This window comes from Artemia sp. Qi Xiang Cuo, chromosome 9 (genome assembly GCF_049724085.1).
Source record: "Artemia sp. Qi Xiang Cuo chromosome 9, ASM4972408v1, whole genome shotgun sequence".
Classification (NCBI taxonomy): domain Eukaryota; kingdom Metazoa; phylum Arthropoda; class Branchiopoda; order Anostraca; family Artemiidae; genus Artemia; species Artemia sp. Qi Xiang Cuo.
Genome location: NC_142802.1, coordinates 76,028,252 through 76,042,674, shown reverse-complemented (window position 1 = coordinate 76,042,674; position 14,423 = coordinate 76,028,252). Strand labels below are relative to the sequence as shown.

Sequence of the window (14,423 nt, the reverse complement as noted above, 5' to 3'; positions counted from 1 at the left end):
GCTAACCTACCGTCACCAAATGGGAAAAGTTTAAAGATGGAACATCAACTTGAAATTATACTCGATTCTGCCAATTTTCTAGTAATCACTTTTTTGTGCTTAAAGCTCTCGTCGTGATAACTTTGTTTTCTAATTTCTTACTAAATAGTATGTGAAACTTATAAGAGAAGACACTTATTTTCGTCCCTGAAAAGAGAGAAGAAAACGGTATCTACCGTTAGCCAGCAAAATCTTCAAGTTTATATGAAAAATTAAATAAAAAATATTAATTATAATTTGTTTTCATTCTTCCTTTACGTTTGTTGACATTGGGTCAAAGATAAAAGCTCCACCAAAACGGAATAATACCTATATTAGCGACAATATTTTTGAACTATCCGTATTCCATACACCAAGATAGCCCCAGTTACTTGCAATCAATAAAAATAAAGTTAAAACAAAAAGATCCACCTACTTTTGGGTTGGATTCAAACAAAGATTCCTTTCATGGAAATTCCGACCCTAATAAATTAAAATCAGGCTTCCTTTGAATGCTTCTAGTTCTTCTCTATGACGCTGCACTGCTAGTAGTTTTAGTAGATTTTAAATTATATCGCCAAAGATTCCTCTCTAATAAGATTCACTTATTCTTTAATTCTCCATGTTGGGATAGTTACTAACCAATATTTTTCTTAACTAGCCTATATTCAGCGTACTAACCTAGCTCTAAGCCCGTTATTGTGGAAAAAAATACTCAAAAAAGGAAAAAAATCCCTGTTTTCACAAAAACTTCCGCTTCGATCCAGATAGACTTGAGACCGTTTTAAAATTTCAATACATTCAATTTTATTAAGCTTAGTATAAGTTAGTTTTTCGTCCGTCTAGCATAAAACTAGGCGCACTAGTTTTACATCCTATTAAACTCATTTCAAAACAACAACGACATCATCCTTATCGGTTTGTCATAAAATCTGCAAATTTTGAAAAAAAAACAAAAAAACACTGATTAAGATTTGACGTGCATTTTGAAGAGAAAAAATTCTTTACCTTGAGCACCAGCTTCTCATTCAGGTTCCACTCTCCAAGAATCTCTAACTTATCTCCCTCTATAAAAGGTGCAGCAATTGAAGCAACGGCTGAGTACCCTCCGCCAAGTAGCCTGTCTACCCGACCAATTACTATGACAGTTGAACCAGGGATATCAAGCTGAACCTGAATAGCAGGCAAGAGCAATGACGGTCTTAAAGATCCAGAAACGCTTACTGGCTGTGGCCCAATTAATGTTGATAAGACTGACATGTCTGCGCCATAAGAAGCAGTATCATCCCCAATTCCAGCTCATATTGGTAAGAAACAAGAAATTAAAATTAGAACAATAATTAGAAGAGAAGAAAAATGAAGAAAAGAAACAGAAGTGTAATAGTCTCTAGCTTGTCCACTTCTAAAAAAAAGTGTAGCAATTGAAGCAACAGCTAAGCCAACTCCAACAAGAAAAATAGTCACTCAATCAATTATTGTTGCAGTTGAGTCAGAGATATCAAGTTGAACTTGAACAGTAGGCAATATTAACGATGCTCTTAAAGATCTAAAAGGTTCATTGGCCTTGGCCCTATTAATTTTGAAAAGACTGATATCTCTAAATCATTTGAAGTATCATCCCCAAATGCAGGTGATATTAGTAAGAAAAAAGTATTGAAAACATCATCTGAATTGCGACCTATTACTAGGGCCAATTTTAGCCTTCGTCACATGGGACCAAAAATATGGAACTCTTTACCATTACCGATTCAGAGTACCCTGATAAGGTTCAGTTTTTTTTAATGTTTTAAGAAACACGTTGGGACATTATAGTGTAAGGTTGTTTTTGTTTTTCTTGTTTCAGTTTGGCAACAAGTGGTGTCAGGTTGTTATTGTTTCTCTTGTTTTATTTTGTAAAGATGTAACCTTTTAAATTATTGAAAATGTCGTCTGCATGATGATATTTTCGTTTCTTTGTAACAGGTAATGCGCTTAAGTATGCCATAAGGCATATGCGTTTTAGTTTATTAACAGTGTTTATGTCTTGATGTAAATAAAATGTTACTCCACTCTAAAAACTAAACTCCAATCCAAGGTTATGCAAATTGGAAAAAAAAACTAACACAAGAAACACAAAGGACATGAAACTATGCTCATTCACTGTGTTGAAGTAGTTTTATAAATGTTTATTAATTCAACAGGATCTAGAATAACAACTCTCATACCCAGAATTTTGAGAGGTCGGGAATGGACACACCAAATTAAGGGAAGGGACTTTTAGCAATCAAATTATCAAAACTAAGTATTTAAAGTAATATTACAAAATCCGTGGGGGGGGGGCAGGGAGGTCGAAGCTTCTCCCAGGCACCGCCTTACAAAACAAAAACAAATACATGTCCACTAAAAGAACAAAACAAATACGTGAAAATAGAATCACATGGAAATGAAAAAAGACTCAAAACACAAACGACAGAAAAATTACCCCTGATTATTCAATTTAATTATTTTACAACCTTTTACTATTGTTAAATTGAGGCTTACATTGAGAAGATACGGCATTCAAATTAACCAATGAACTTCAAAAGTAATATGAATATGATCCATCTATCAGAATTGAAAGGTTTAAAAAAAGAACGACAGATGAAAATGGTAAGCAACTGGGTTAAATCATCCTTGGACAATCTTCGAGCACACAAATACATCATGGATGTCTGTTTACAAATTTTCAATTTCTGATTACTTATAGAAAGTATATTTATGATTTTACTAGAATTAATATAATTATTTTTGTTGTAGCGCAAGAAGCAGAGAATTTAGAACGCACGGGAAATGTTTACGTTAACCATAGTCCACGTAAGTACCACAGTATTTTAAAACATCCACTATCTATAAAAGACAATGTCGGTAAAGCTATGGTTTCATATAAAAGCGGTGCCGTTATCTAGCGGCTGTACTGTATCTTTGAGTAGCGTCATCAAAGCGTTATCTATACAAACCATAGGAGAAGACTTCCTAGAGAACATCGATTGTCACCGTAACGTCAAATAGCAATGCTGTCAGTAGTATGACGACTGTCGTAGCGGTGACAAAAAGTTGTGGGACGTTTTTCGCGTGTAGCGGGGACCATTTTGTTTAAAAGGATGAGCAAGAACGTGATAAACGATGAACAATTAATTGATTTTCCCAAGATCATTAGGCGTTATACAGTATCAAATCAAAAAAGTATAGACAAGCCCAGTTAAAGCAAAATTTGTGGAAGAGTACGAGATAACACTTCAAAAATCAAATTTGTACAGTACTAACATTAGAACTATATAGTTGGACAGAAACCAAAAAAGTTCCATTTTAAAAATAAAAACTGTCAATTGACTATATTACCATAATATCAAAACCCAGTCATATCAATTAATAGTCATATTCACTTAAATATACGGTCAAACACGGAAGATACACTGATAGATACACACGGATTGATTTACACATGGTTAATTTTGGGGAAGGCCCAAGTTTCAGCAAGAGAAGAAGATGGCACACTTTAAAAAAAGAAAAAGAAATTACAAGAGTTTTATAGGAAATTTACGGAGAAATTCAATGAAGTTTCGAAATAGCCGACTATGAGCCCCCGTAAAATAACTGCCTATATGACCTTACTAAGAAAATGAGAAGGAATTTACCAGAAAAGGATAGCTCATGAATATCCTTCAATAAACCGATGGAAAGTGAGCTATCCAGCTTGAATTGGCCAACAAATGACGAGACGTGTTTGAATTGAACATTAAAGAGGGAAAGTGATGGAAGAGGCGTAGCTATTTCGAAAATACCATCCACTAAGAAGTCAGGGCCGTCATGCACAACAAAGAATCTATTTTCGAGTGTCAAATTATTGGAGTTCTCTGTGTTGAGCTGAAATGAGAATTGGAAATATTATAAACTGACGAGATCATGCTAAAAAAAAAAAAACTAAATTCAACAAAACGTATAAAGAAAAAACGAAACAAAACACAAACGACAAAAAACACATCTTAATAATGTGATATCGAATAATGTATATGTAATAATGTAATAATGTGAATAATGAATAATAATAATGTAATAATGTATTTCGAATATTATAACCCTTTTCTATCTTTTCCTTTCGTTTTATTTGTACAAGAAATTCCAAAGGATATGGTGAGTTTGTTCAAAATTTCTATATAGGGTTCTATCCTCTTAAGGATCTTTATAATAACTTGATCAAGGGTTAATCTTTATAACCCTTCAATGTTTTCATTCGGTCACCGCTGAATTAGTACAAAATCAAATTTTCATCTGGAAAACGCATACAGTATCCAGCATCCGTAAAAAAATGACTTAGTGATCTTACTATTTCTGACACTACAGACCTGGACAGTCGATTTTAAATATATTTTTGGAAAAATTTAATGAGAACGAAGAAGAAGTAGGTGTGGTCTCTTGACGAAGTTTTTACAAGTAAAAATCTTTGGAATTAGGTATTAAGTACTAACATTCTGAATATTAGTATGAACCCCATAGAATAAGAATATCACTAAAGCTGTTCTACTAGCTAAACAAAACGCCTGTTCATAATCAATAAAACTGAAGAGTAAAGCGGTTTAATAATTCAGATAAGAATTCGATCTCCTCCTTTCTTGGAACCACACTATACTTCTTTTTTAAAACTTAGAGATAGACGAAAAGATTTAGTGCAGAAAGAAAAACATTAAACTTAGAATGGGGGAAATAACCTAAAGGTCGGTTCTGACATTTTCATACCTCTGATATAATTAGAAAAGGTAGAAAAGTGAATAAGATTAGGGAGGAAAAGGAAATGGGACGAAAAGGAAGAACTCGAAGAGGCAGAAAAGCGAATATGATTAGGCAGGAAAAGTATAAGGGCCAAAAGGGAGGATTAGAGAAGGGAATAAATTTAGGAATGATCAGCAGCGCAATATGGGCCAGAAAGATCAAACAGTAATTGAACATTACCCTGCCAATTCTCCTTTTAACAAAAACTTATAATATGGTTTTTGGTAATTATCTCTGAAATGTTAACATGTCAAACGCAATTTTTAGCATGACAGAAACGAGATATATAAACACAAAAAATAAAAAATAAGTAAAGCAAGCCTCAATAGTTTGGGCGCAACATGCCCAATCTATTCGCCTTGTTCATTCGCCCACTATTACAATATCTAATACCGATAAATCCTGTTTGGTATTTCGCGCTGACAACAGAAGAAAGTGGTAAAATTGATCGCGTCAAATCAACTACGTGCCATCAAGCACGGGGGTTCACCGTCACCTTACGATTTTTATCTAAAAGTGATTGAACTTGATCCCTTTTTGTCCGTCGTGAGAAACTGTGCATCAAATTTTTCTCAACCTTCCTCCCCCATCCCATCTACAAAAAATCCTCCCACCTCCCTTTATCCCTCTTCTGTTGCGATTCTCCAAAGAAGCGGCTGTAAAAGTTCCAAAACTGACACTAGTGAGCTCCAGGTCACAGCGTTAGTCTCGAAGATTTGTGCCAAGTTTCGTTCGTGCTTTTAACAATTCATAATTTGTGCGTTATGACAAATATGCTCATAAATTTTGTGCTCGTCAACAAATTTTTCTTGTCTTGACCGTATTTTATTTATTATAGTATTTTCTATTTTACAACTAATTGATTGACTAAAAGATACCATGTTTGAGCTATGCCCACGAGTGTGTTATTTTTAAAATAAAACAATTCGGCTAAAACTCCCTCATCCCATCTACAAAAAGATCCGCCGACCTCCCTTTGTCCCTCTTAGATACCGATTCCCAAAGAAGCGGCTGTAAAAGTTACAATAAAACGATTAGGTTTGATAATAACAAGCTGGTGATAAAGAGAAAAACATACCTTTACATTTAATTTACAATCATGTCCACTCTGGTTCTTAAAAAAGATAAATGTCAGATCTAATGGCTCCTCCCGGTAGAACGGGACAAACAAAAAAGCTTGTTCGGACATATTCCTAATACCAGGCTCTTTTTTGTCAACTCCTACGCTTGACAGTTTAACTTTTTCAACGCCATCTTTGGTGATATGAAAATTCAAATCGTGAGTGACCTCAGTACGGATTAGGCTGGAAAGGAAACCTAGTTAAAATGCCTGTGTACCTAAAACAAAACAAAAAACACAGAACAAGGAAAACACAATAATGGACTACATATATCGGTTCTTTTTTAATTCTTATTAGGCTTCAGTCTTCCCCCGCAACGTGCAACTTATTGCAGTTTAACCGACCAGTTTTCCTGAAACACGGCCTTCTTTGGATATAAGCTGTGCATGGTTTTTTCCTCTTTCTAGACGAGGGAGACACGTCCTATAGTTGTTCTCCATGGTTCTAAAGCTTAAGTGAAGTAGTTTCCGATATAACATATGTATGAACATAAACAGATACATCTCCTCTGCTTTTGGATTGGTTGAAAGGACCCCCTCCCCTTGCCGGAAAAAGAGAAATAGTAGTGTGAAAATTCCCTTCTTTTGTTATAAGTTATTTAAGGTCATTTAGCCATTGGAATAGCAATTAACGTTTTTTCAGCTCTTAAGATCTTGCTGCCTATCCTTCAAAAAGGGAATGGGGTTAAAAAAAAACAAGATTAGTAAGATCTCGGTGTCCCAGCTAGTAAAACTTTCAGAACTTTCAATTAAAGTCTAGTGGCGTCAGTTCACGAAAATGTAAGGGGGGGGGGGGAAATCTTATTTTCAAAAACTAAGGGGGGTGGGGACCAAACTGGCTGTTTTTGTCAATTTTCTCAACGAAAATACCAAAAAGGTCCATTTTACGATGGAAAAAAACACCGAAAAGGTATCTTTCAAAATTTAAGGGTGAGGGGAATCAAAGGGAGCAAATGCCTCCCCTCCCAAAAAAAGACAGTTGACACCACCGTTAGGGCTTAGACAGATGTTTTAAGTACTATCTTCACTCCTTTCTCCTCCACAAGTGACTTCTCGAACACTCAGTAAACTATTTCTGCTGTACGAACATTTCCTCCGTGGCTTCCCTAAATGTGAGGCTTGAACCATTATGTGAGGATAGTTCTAAGCCTATACGATCTACAAAAAAAACCCATTAAACTGAAGCAACTTTTATAAAATGCATAAAAAATAAATACATTAAACCCTACATAAATCATTACAAATAATTCCCTAAATAGTGTATTAAGTAAAGTAATAGAATAATTAAAATAATTTAAAACATAACGAGAAGAATTTTCATTATAAAAAAAAATTCAAGTCTGGTATAAAACCACTTAAAAGAATACAATAATAATTAGTCATTAAACCCTACTCACCAAAAAAACCCTTAAATAACTAATTAAATCATTTTAAGAAGTCCTAGATGAATATATAAATCAAATCTACAAAATTACTATTGAAAAAATCTAAATTAAAATATATAATGGACAGAGTATTTAATTTTAATTTTTTTAAAATTAATAAAATAATAAATATATGAAATCTTAACTAAAGTAATTTAAATACTTAAGAAAAAGTCACTTAGCTCTAAAATGTACGCGGAAGAATTAGTGTCTTACCTAACCAATATTGAAGAATTTTTGAACCCATGATATGTCCCACTGGTTGTTGCATTGAATTTCATAACATTCTTATTGTCAATAACTGCAATGGTCAATTCATTGTCTTCTTGATCTCCAACTTTGGTAGAAAAATCAAATTTGTACCCTGAATTCTCCTTGGTGAGATTCCAAAACATTCCAATTTTGTTTTGAGGCGTTAAAAGTTCAATTTTGGCTTTTTTGTGACCCCTTGGCCTTGCTGATTGTTCTGCAGAAAATCTGGCATATTGGGTGGGATCTCGATTTACATCCCATTTAATTTCTGCTATTTGTCTTTTCACTAATGAAGCACCATTTCTGTGCAGCCGTAGCCAGATATCTCTGCTTCTAAAAACAGAAAAATCTACATTTTTAGCAGATCTAGCCACGTTTAACGAGCGTTGCAAGTGGTGGATAGATAACAAATTGGAAAATAGCTTCGAAATATAGGCTTCCTATGGATATTTACAGCACGCCAGTAAAAACACTGCCGCAATTCAAGATATTTTCTTAAAATTTGTCTACTTGTTTTGACGAGAGCGAAATCTTCAGAAGCAAATAGATGTTAAAATGTTAACTCAAGTGATCTTTCTTCCGGCAAAAAAATACAAAATTCCCCATTTCTGCAGATAGGAGCTCTTAACCTCTTAAATAGGGTTATCTGATACGCAGAAGCTGATGGTGTGATTTTTGTTAAGATTCTATGACTTTTAGGGAGTGTTTCCCTCTTTTTTCAAAAATAAGGCAAATTTTCTCGTAACTTTTGATGGGTAAGACTACATTTGATGAAACTTATATATTTTAAATCGGCATAAAAATTCGATTCTTTTGATGTATCTATTGGTATCAAAATTTTGCATTTTAGAGTTTCGGTTACAATTGAGCCGGGTCGTTCCTAACTTACAGTTACCACGAACTGTTTGATGAAAGAAAGACAGTCCCCATTCGACATACCAATCCCTGTCAAGCACCAAAAAACATATTAAATTAAAAAAAAAAAAAAAAATAATAAAAAAAAATATATATATATATATATATATATATATATATATATATATATATATATATATATATATATATATATATATATATATATATATATATATATATATATATATATATATATATATATATATATATATATATATATATATATATATATATAAGAGACTTAACAATATACAAGTCAAATACATGTCAAAAAACTTACTTTTTATGCTGATTTAAAATATACAATTTTTTTTAATTTCATCTATGGAAGTCTACAGGCCTGAGAAAATCGTCAAAATCGCAAAAAAAAAAATATCAGAACCACAAAGAAAGTTTTTTCATAATATTTTATGCTAAATTTTTTTTTCATTTTTTCGTGTTTAATTGAGCAAATGGTGGTAAATGGAGGTCAAAATTTTATTCCACGCCAAGAAGTAAAGATAGTTTAGTCCTCAGTCATATCGGTACATCATGAACTCAATTACTTGCTAAATGTCATTTTCGTCGGTTCTCTTTCTTCATTTTAACTAGTGATTAAACTGTTTGACATTTCTTTGTATCTAGATGTGTTGACCTTGCTGCTTGGTAATTTTTGCTGTTGCCATTTTTGTAGCTATTTGCTTTATCTTTTCATATAAAAAAAAAAATCAAAGAAGTAAATACGAGGAATAATACTGACAGTATAAAAAAGGAAGAATGGTATGGATAAATTTAAGTCAAGACCTCCACTCATCCGCCCTCAGTTCAAAAAAGTGAATAAATGTAATTAAACGGATATGGTCGTAAGAAAGCAAAACAAAAGACGCATGAGCCCCACCCCCCCCCCCCCCCCTAGAAGCATCTCACTAATGGGCGATAAGAAAAATTTCACTGTTTTACCCTGTTTTCCAAAATTAACTGACAAAATAGTAACGATAAGAAAACTTAGCATCAATGTCGCTTTTTAAGGCTTAAACAAATTACAGAGCTTTCTCAACGGGGGGAAGGATACAAAAAGCCAATTCTAGGAAGGGATGTGTATAAAATTCCATGTTCTTGGGGTTTTTTCATAATGAAAGCGCCCACAAACAACTGTAGCTGATTTTTTTTTCGTAGTTTCCCTTTCACCGTTACTTAGAGAGGATCTTTTTTATTTTAGTATTTGTTTTTAAGGTTTGTTTTGGTTTTATTTTGTTCTGGTAGCTTTTATCTGTACTTTCTTACTCGTTATTTACTTATTTTTGCACTGAGAACGGATGAGCAGAGGTCTTCAATAAGATATCTGCATACTATTTTTCCTTTTTTTCACTTGTTCGAATTATCCTTAGTTTTTTTTCTCTTTAAAAATATTTTTTTCATTTTCTTAATCTTAGCCAGTAGGATCTCACATATTATTGAAAAGTTTAAAATCCATATTTAGAATCAATCTACTTTAAAGTTAAAATTTTCCAAAATCAAGTACACATCCCTTACCCTAGAAAAGAATTTTTTTTCACTCATCATAGGCAACGTAATCGCGCTGCCTAAGTAAAGAACGATGTTGGCACAATGTATTATTTTTTTTGTTTTTGTTTTCCATACCAGGGCACTTCGTATCGAAGAAGTTGTAGTAGAAACTTCGAAAAGGGCTCATTCGCTTGAAAATTGGAATGGCTGGTCAAAAGTGATTAGAGGGCAACTAGCCTTCCCCCCCCCCCACGTCCATCAATCCCCGAAACACATCCAATCAAAATTTTACGATAGCCATTTTGTTCAGCGTAGTTGATTTCCAGATAGAAAATATATTTTTGAGGAGGACACTCCCCCACAACCGTCAGGGCAAGGGTTTTAAGTAAAGCCCTGGGGGAATATAAGAACGATGTTAGCACAATGTATTATTTATTAATTTTTTCCTTGAGAGCGGGGCACTTCGTATCGAAGAAGTTGTCGTAAAAACTTCGAAAACGGCTCATTCAATTGGAAATAAGAGTGGCTTGTGCCCTATTTAATAGTCGAAAGTGATTGGAAGGCGACTAACACCCCTTCCATGCCCACCATTTCCGGAAACACATCCAATCAAAATTTTGAGATAGCCATTTTTGTCAGCGTAGTTGATTTCCAGATGAAAATTATGCTTTTGAGGAGGACATTCCCCCACAGTCCTCTGGGCAAGAGTTGTAAGTTATGCCCTGGGGGCATATAAGGATTTTTACAGAAGGCGTTGTCGTAGAAACTTCAAAAAAGGCTCATTCGATTGGAAATTCAAAGGGGCTCGTGCCCTTTATAATAGTCGAAAATGATTTGAGGGCAACTAACCTCCCACTCACGCAAACCTTTTCCCCAAACATATCAATCATAATTTTGAGACAGCCATTTTGTTCAACGTAGTTTTAAGTTCTGGAAATTAGGTCTTTGAGGATGAAAAGCCCCCTCCCCCACAGCCCTCAGGGCAAGGGTTGTAAGTTATGCCCTGGGGGCATATAAGGCTTTTACAGAAAGCGTTGTCGTATAAACTTCAAAAAGGTCTCATTTGATTGGAAATTGAAATGGCTAATGCTTTTTTTAATTGTCGAAAGTGATTGGAAGGCAACTAACACCCCTTCCACGCCCACCATTTCTCCAAACACATGGAATAAAAACTTTGAAATAGCCATTTTGTTCCACGCAGTTCAGAGTTCAGGAAATTATACCCTTGAGCAGGACACTTCCCCCACAGTCTTCAGGGCAAGGGCTATAAGTTATTCCCCGGGGGCATATAAGGTTTTTATTGAAATCTTTGTCGTAGAAACTTGGAAAAGGGCTCATTCGATTGGAAACTCAAAGGACTAGTGCCTTTTTTAATAGTCGAAAGTGACTGGAGGGCAACTAACCCGCCTCTCAGGCCCACCTTTTCACCAAACAGATCCAATTAAAATTTTTAGATAGCCATTTTATTCAGCGTAGTTGAAAGTCTTGGAAATTAGGTCTTTAAGGATGACAACCCCTCCCCCCCCCCATACCCCTCAGGGCAAGGGTTGTAAGTTATGCCCGGGGGGAATATAAGGTTTTTATTGAAAGCGCTGTCGTCAAAACTTCAAAAGGGCTCATTAAATTGAAAATTGAAAGAGCTAGTGCCTTTTTATTAGTTGAAAGTGATTGGAGAGCGACTAACGGCCCTCTCACACCCACCATTTTCCCAAGAATATCCAATCAAAATTTTGAGATACCCATTTTGTTCAACATAGTTGAAAATTTTTAAAATTGGATGTTTTAGGATGATAACCCCCTCAGAGCCCTCAGTGCAAGGGTTGTAAGGTATGCCCTGAGGGCATATAAAGTTTATGTAGAACGTTGCTGTAGAAATTTCAAAAAGGGCTCATTTGATTGGAAATTGAAATTGCCCATTGTAATAGTCGAAAGTGAGTGGAAAGTAATTAACTCCCTTCTTACGCCCACCATTTTGCCAAAAACATTCAATCAAAGTTTAGAGATAGCCATTTTGTTCAACGTAGTTGAAAGTTCTGGAAATTATGCATTTAAGGATGACAAACCCCCAAGAGCCCCATGGGCCAAGGCTGTAAGCTATGACCTGGGGGCATATAAGGTTTTTATAGATAGACTTGTCGTTAAACTTCAAAAAGGGTTCATTCAATTAGAAATTGAGAGGGCTAGTGCCCTTCTTAATAGTCGAAAGTGATTGGAGGGTAACCAATCACCCTCTCACGCCCACCATTTCTCCAAACACATCCAATTAAAATTTTTAGATAATATTTGTTCAACGTAGTAGAAAGTTCTGGAAATTAGGCCTTTCAGGTTGACAACCCTCCCCCCCCCAGCCCTCAGGGCAAGGGCTGTAAGTTATGCCCTGGGGGCATATAAGTTTTTTTTTAGATAGTGCTGTTATAAAACTTCAAAAGGGGATCATTCAATTGAACATTGAGAGGGCTAGTGCCCTTCTTAATAGTCGAAAGTGATTGGAAGGTAACTAACCCCCCTCTCACGCCCATCATTCCTCCAAACACATCCAATCAAAATTTTCAGTTAGCCATGTTGTTCAACGTAGTAGAAAGTTCTGGAAATTATGCATTTAAGGATGACAAACCCCCAAGAGCCCCATGGGCCAAGGCTGTAAGCTATGACCTGGGGGCATATAAGGTTTTTATAGATAGACTTGTCGTTAAACTTCAAAAAGGGTTCATTCAATTAGAAATTGAGAGGGCTAGTGCCCTTTTTAATCGTCGAAAGTTATTGGAGGGTAACTAACCCCCTTCTCACGCCCACCATTCCTCCAAACACATCCAATCAAAATTTTCAGATAACCATTTTGTTCAACGTAGTAGAAATTCCCGTAAATTAGGTCTTTGAGAATGCCCCCCCAGCCCTCAGGGTAAGGGTTGTAAGTTATGCCCTGGGGGCATATAAGATTTATATTGAAAGTTTTGTCGTAAAAACTTCAAAAGGGCTCATTTGAATGGAAATTGAAAGAGCTAGTGCCATTTGTAATAGTTGAATGTGATTGGAGAGCGACTACCACCCCTCTCACGCCCATAATTTCCCCAAACACATCCAATAAAAATTTTGAGATAGTCATTTTGTTTAACGTAGTTGAAAGTTCTGGAAATGAGGTCTTAGAGAATGACAACCACCCTAACAGTCCTTAGGGTAAGTGTTGTAATTTATGCCATGGGGACATATAAGGTGTTTATAGAAAGGTTTGTCGTTTCAAAAAGGGACCATTCGATTGGAAATTAAAAGGCCTAGTGCCCTTTTTAATAGTCGAAAGTGATTGGAAGGCTTAACATTTGTATAGTAAAGATCAATGTGGATATAATTTATTATTTTTTGTTGTTGTTGTTGTTTAAACCTGGGCAATTCGTATCGAAGGAGTTGTCGTAGGAACTTGGAAAACGGCTCATTCGATTGAAAATCGAAAGGGCTGATGCCCTTTTTAACAGTCGAAAGTGATTGGAGGGCAACTAATCGGGGTTACTTCTGCTCTTAAAATTTCACCAAATCAAGTGTATCCAAGCTATCAAAGAAAGTAAACAGATTTTTTGCGAATGGTATCAAGTTTTCCATTCCAGGTCAACTAGAGGAGGTATGAAACTAAATTAAACACTACTATTTGTGTCCAGATTTTTCAAAGGGTGTATGTTGTTAAAAATTGCTGAAATTTTTTTTCAAGCATACGAATAGCAGGCCAAACTATAAAGTCTTAAAAAAAACGAAAAGATTTAAAGTATTATTTTCTTTTACCCTGAAAAGACTATGTCAATATAAAACGAACAGAAATTAATTAACAAAAACTTTTTCCACAAAATAAGCTTTTCAAAGAAAAGTAAAGAACTCCATTAAACCAAAAATGAGCAAAAATTAAATCAAATAACCTACCAAGCGTGAAACAACGATGAATCAGCATTCATAGATAAATGAAACCCATAACGAACAGAAATTGCAATAAATAACCGAGTCAAACTCAAAACGAGCAGATATTAACATAAGTTGTGCTCAAAACCCCTATGCCTTCCCAAGGCCAGAACAAAATTTGCACTTTACTGAAAAAATACAAATGAATGTGCATTGTCAGTTTAATATGCATTAAATAAAAAAAAACAAGTTTTTTTAACTGAAAGTAAGGAGCAACAGTAAAAATTAAAAAGAACAGAAATTATTCCGTATATGAAATGGGCTGTCCCCTCCGCAACGCCGCGTTCGTTATGCGAAAGTTTTACTCTGTCTCACAATTCTATGTTTTTAATAAATAAAAAACTTTAGCGCAAAGACCGAGGCGTTGAGAAGAGGACAGTCGCGTTCATATACGAAATCATTTTTGTTCGTTTTAAGTTTTAATGTCGTTCCTTACTTTCAGTTAATAAAACTTGTTTTTTTTTATTTAATTTTTGAACGTTTTT

At 34.9% G+C, this 14,423-nt stretch overlaps 1 protein-coding gene across 1 annotated transcript in view; it reads right to left on the bottom strand.

The window, feature by feature from the left end:
- The window catches only part of LOC148949030 (uncharacterized), a 387,072-nt gene that overhangs the window by 268,545 nt on the left and 104,104 nt on the right, over nucleotides 1-14,423 (bottom strand). Inside the window, exons 23-26 of the mRNA XM_089095093.1 lie at nucleotides 7,564-7,932; nucleotides 5,882-6,107; nucleotides 3,672-3,900; nucleotides 1,027-1,316 (exon numbers count right to left, since the gene is read on the bottom strand). Of these exons, the coding sequence (XP_088951219.1) occupies nucleotides 1,027-1,316; nucleotides 3,672-3,900; nucleotides 5,882-6,107; nucleotides 7,564-7,932 (1,114 nt within the window). The remainder of the gene's footprint in view (nucleotides 1-1,026; nucleotides 1,317-3,671; nucleotides 3,901-5,881; nucleotides 6,108-7,563; nucleotides 7,933-14,423) is intronic.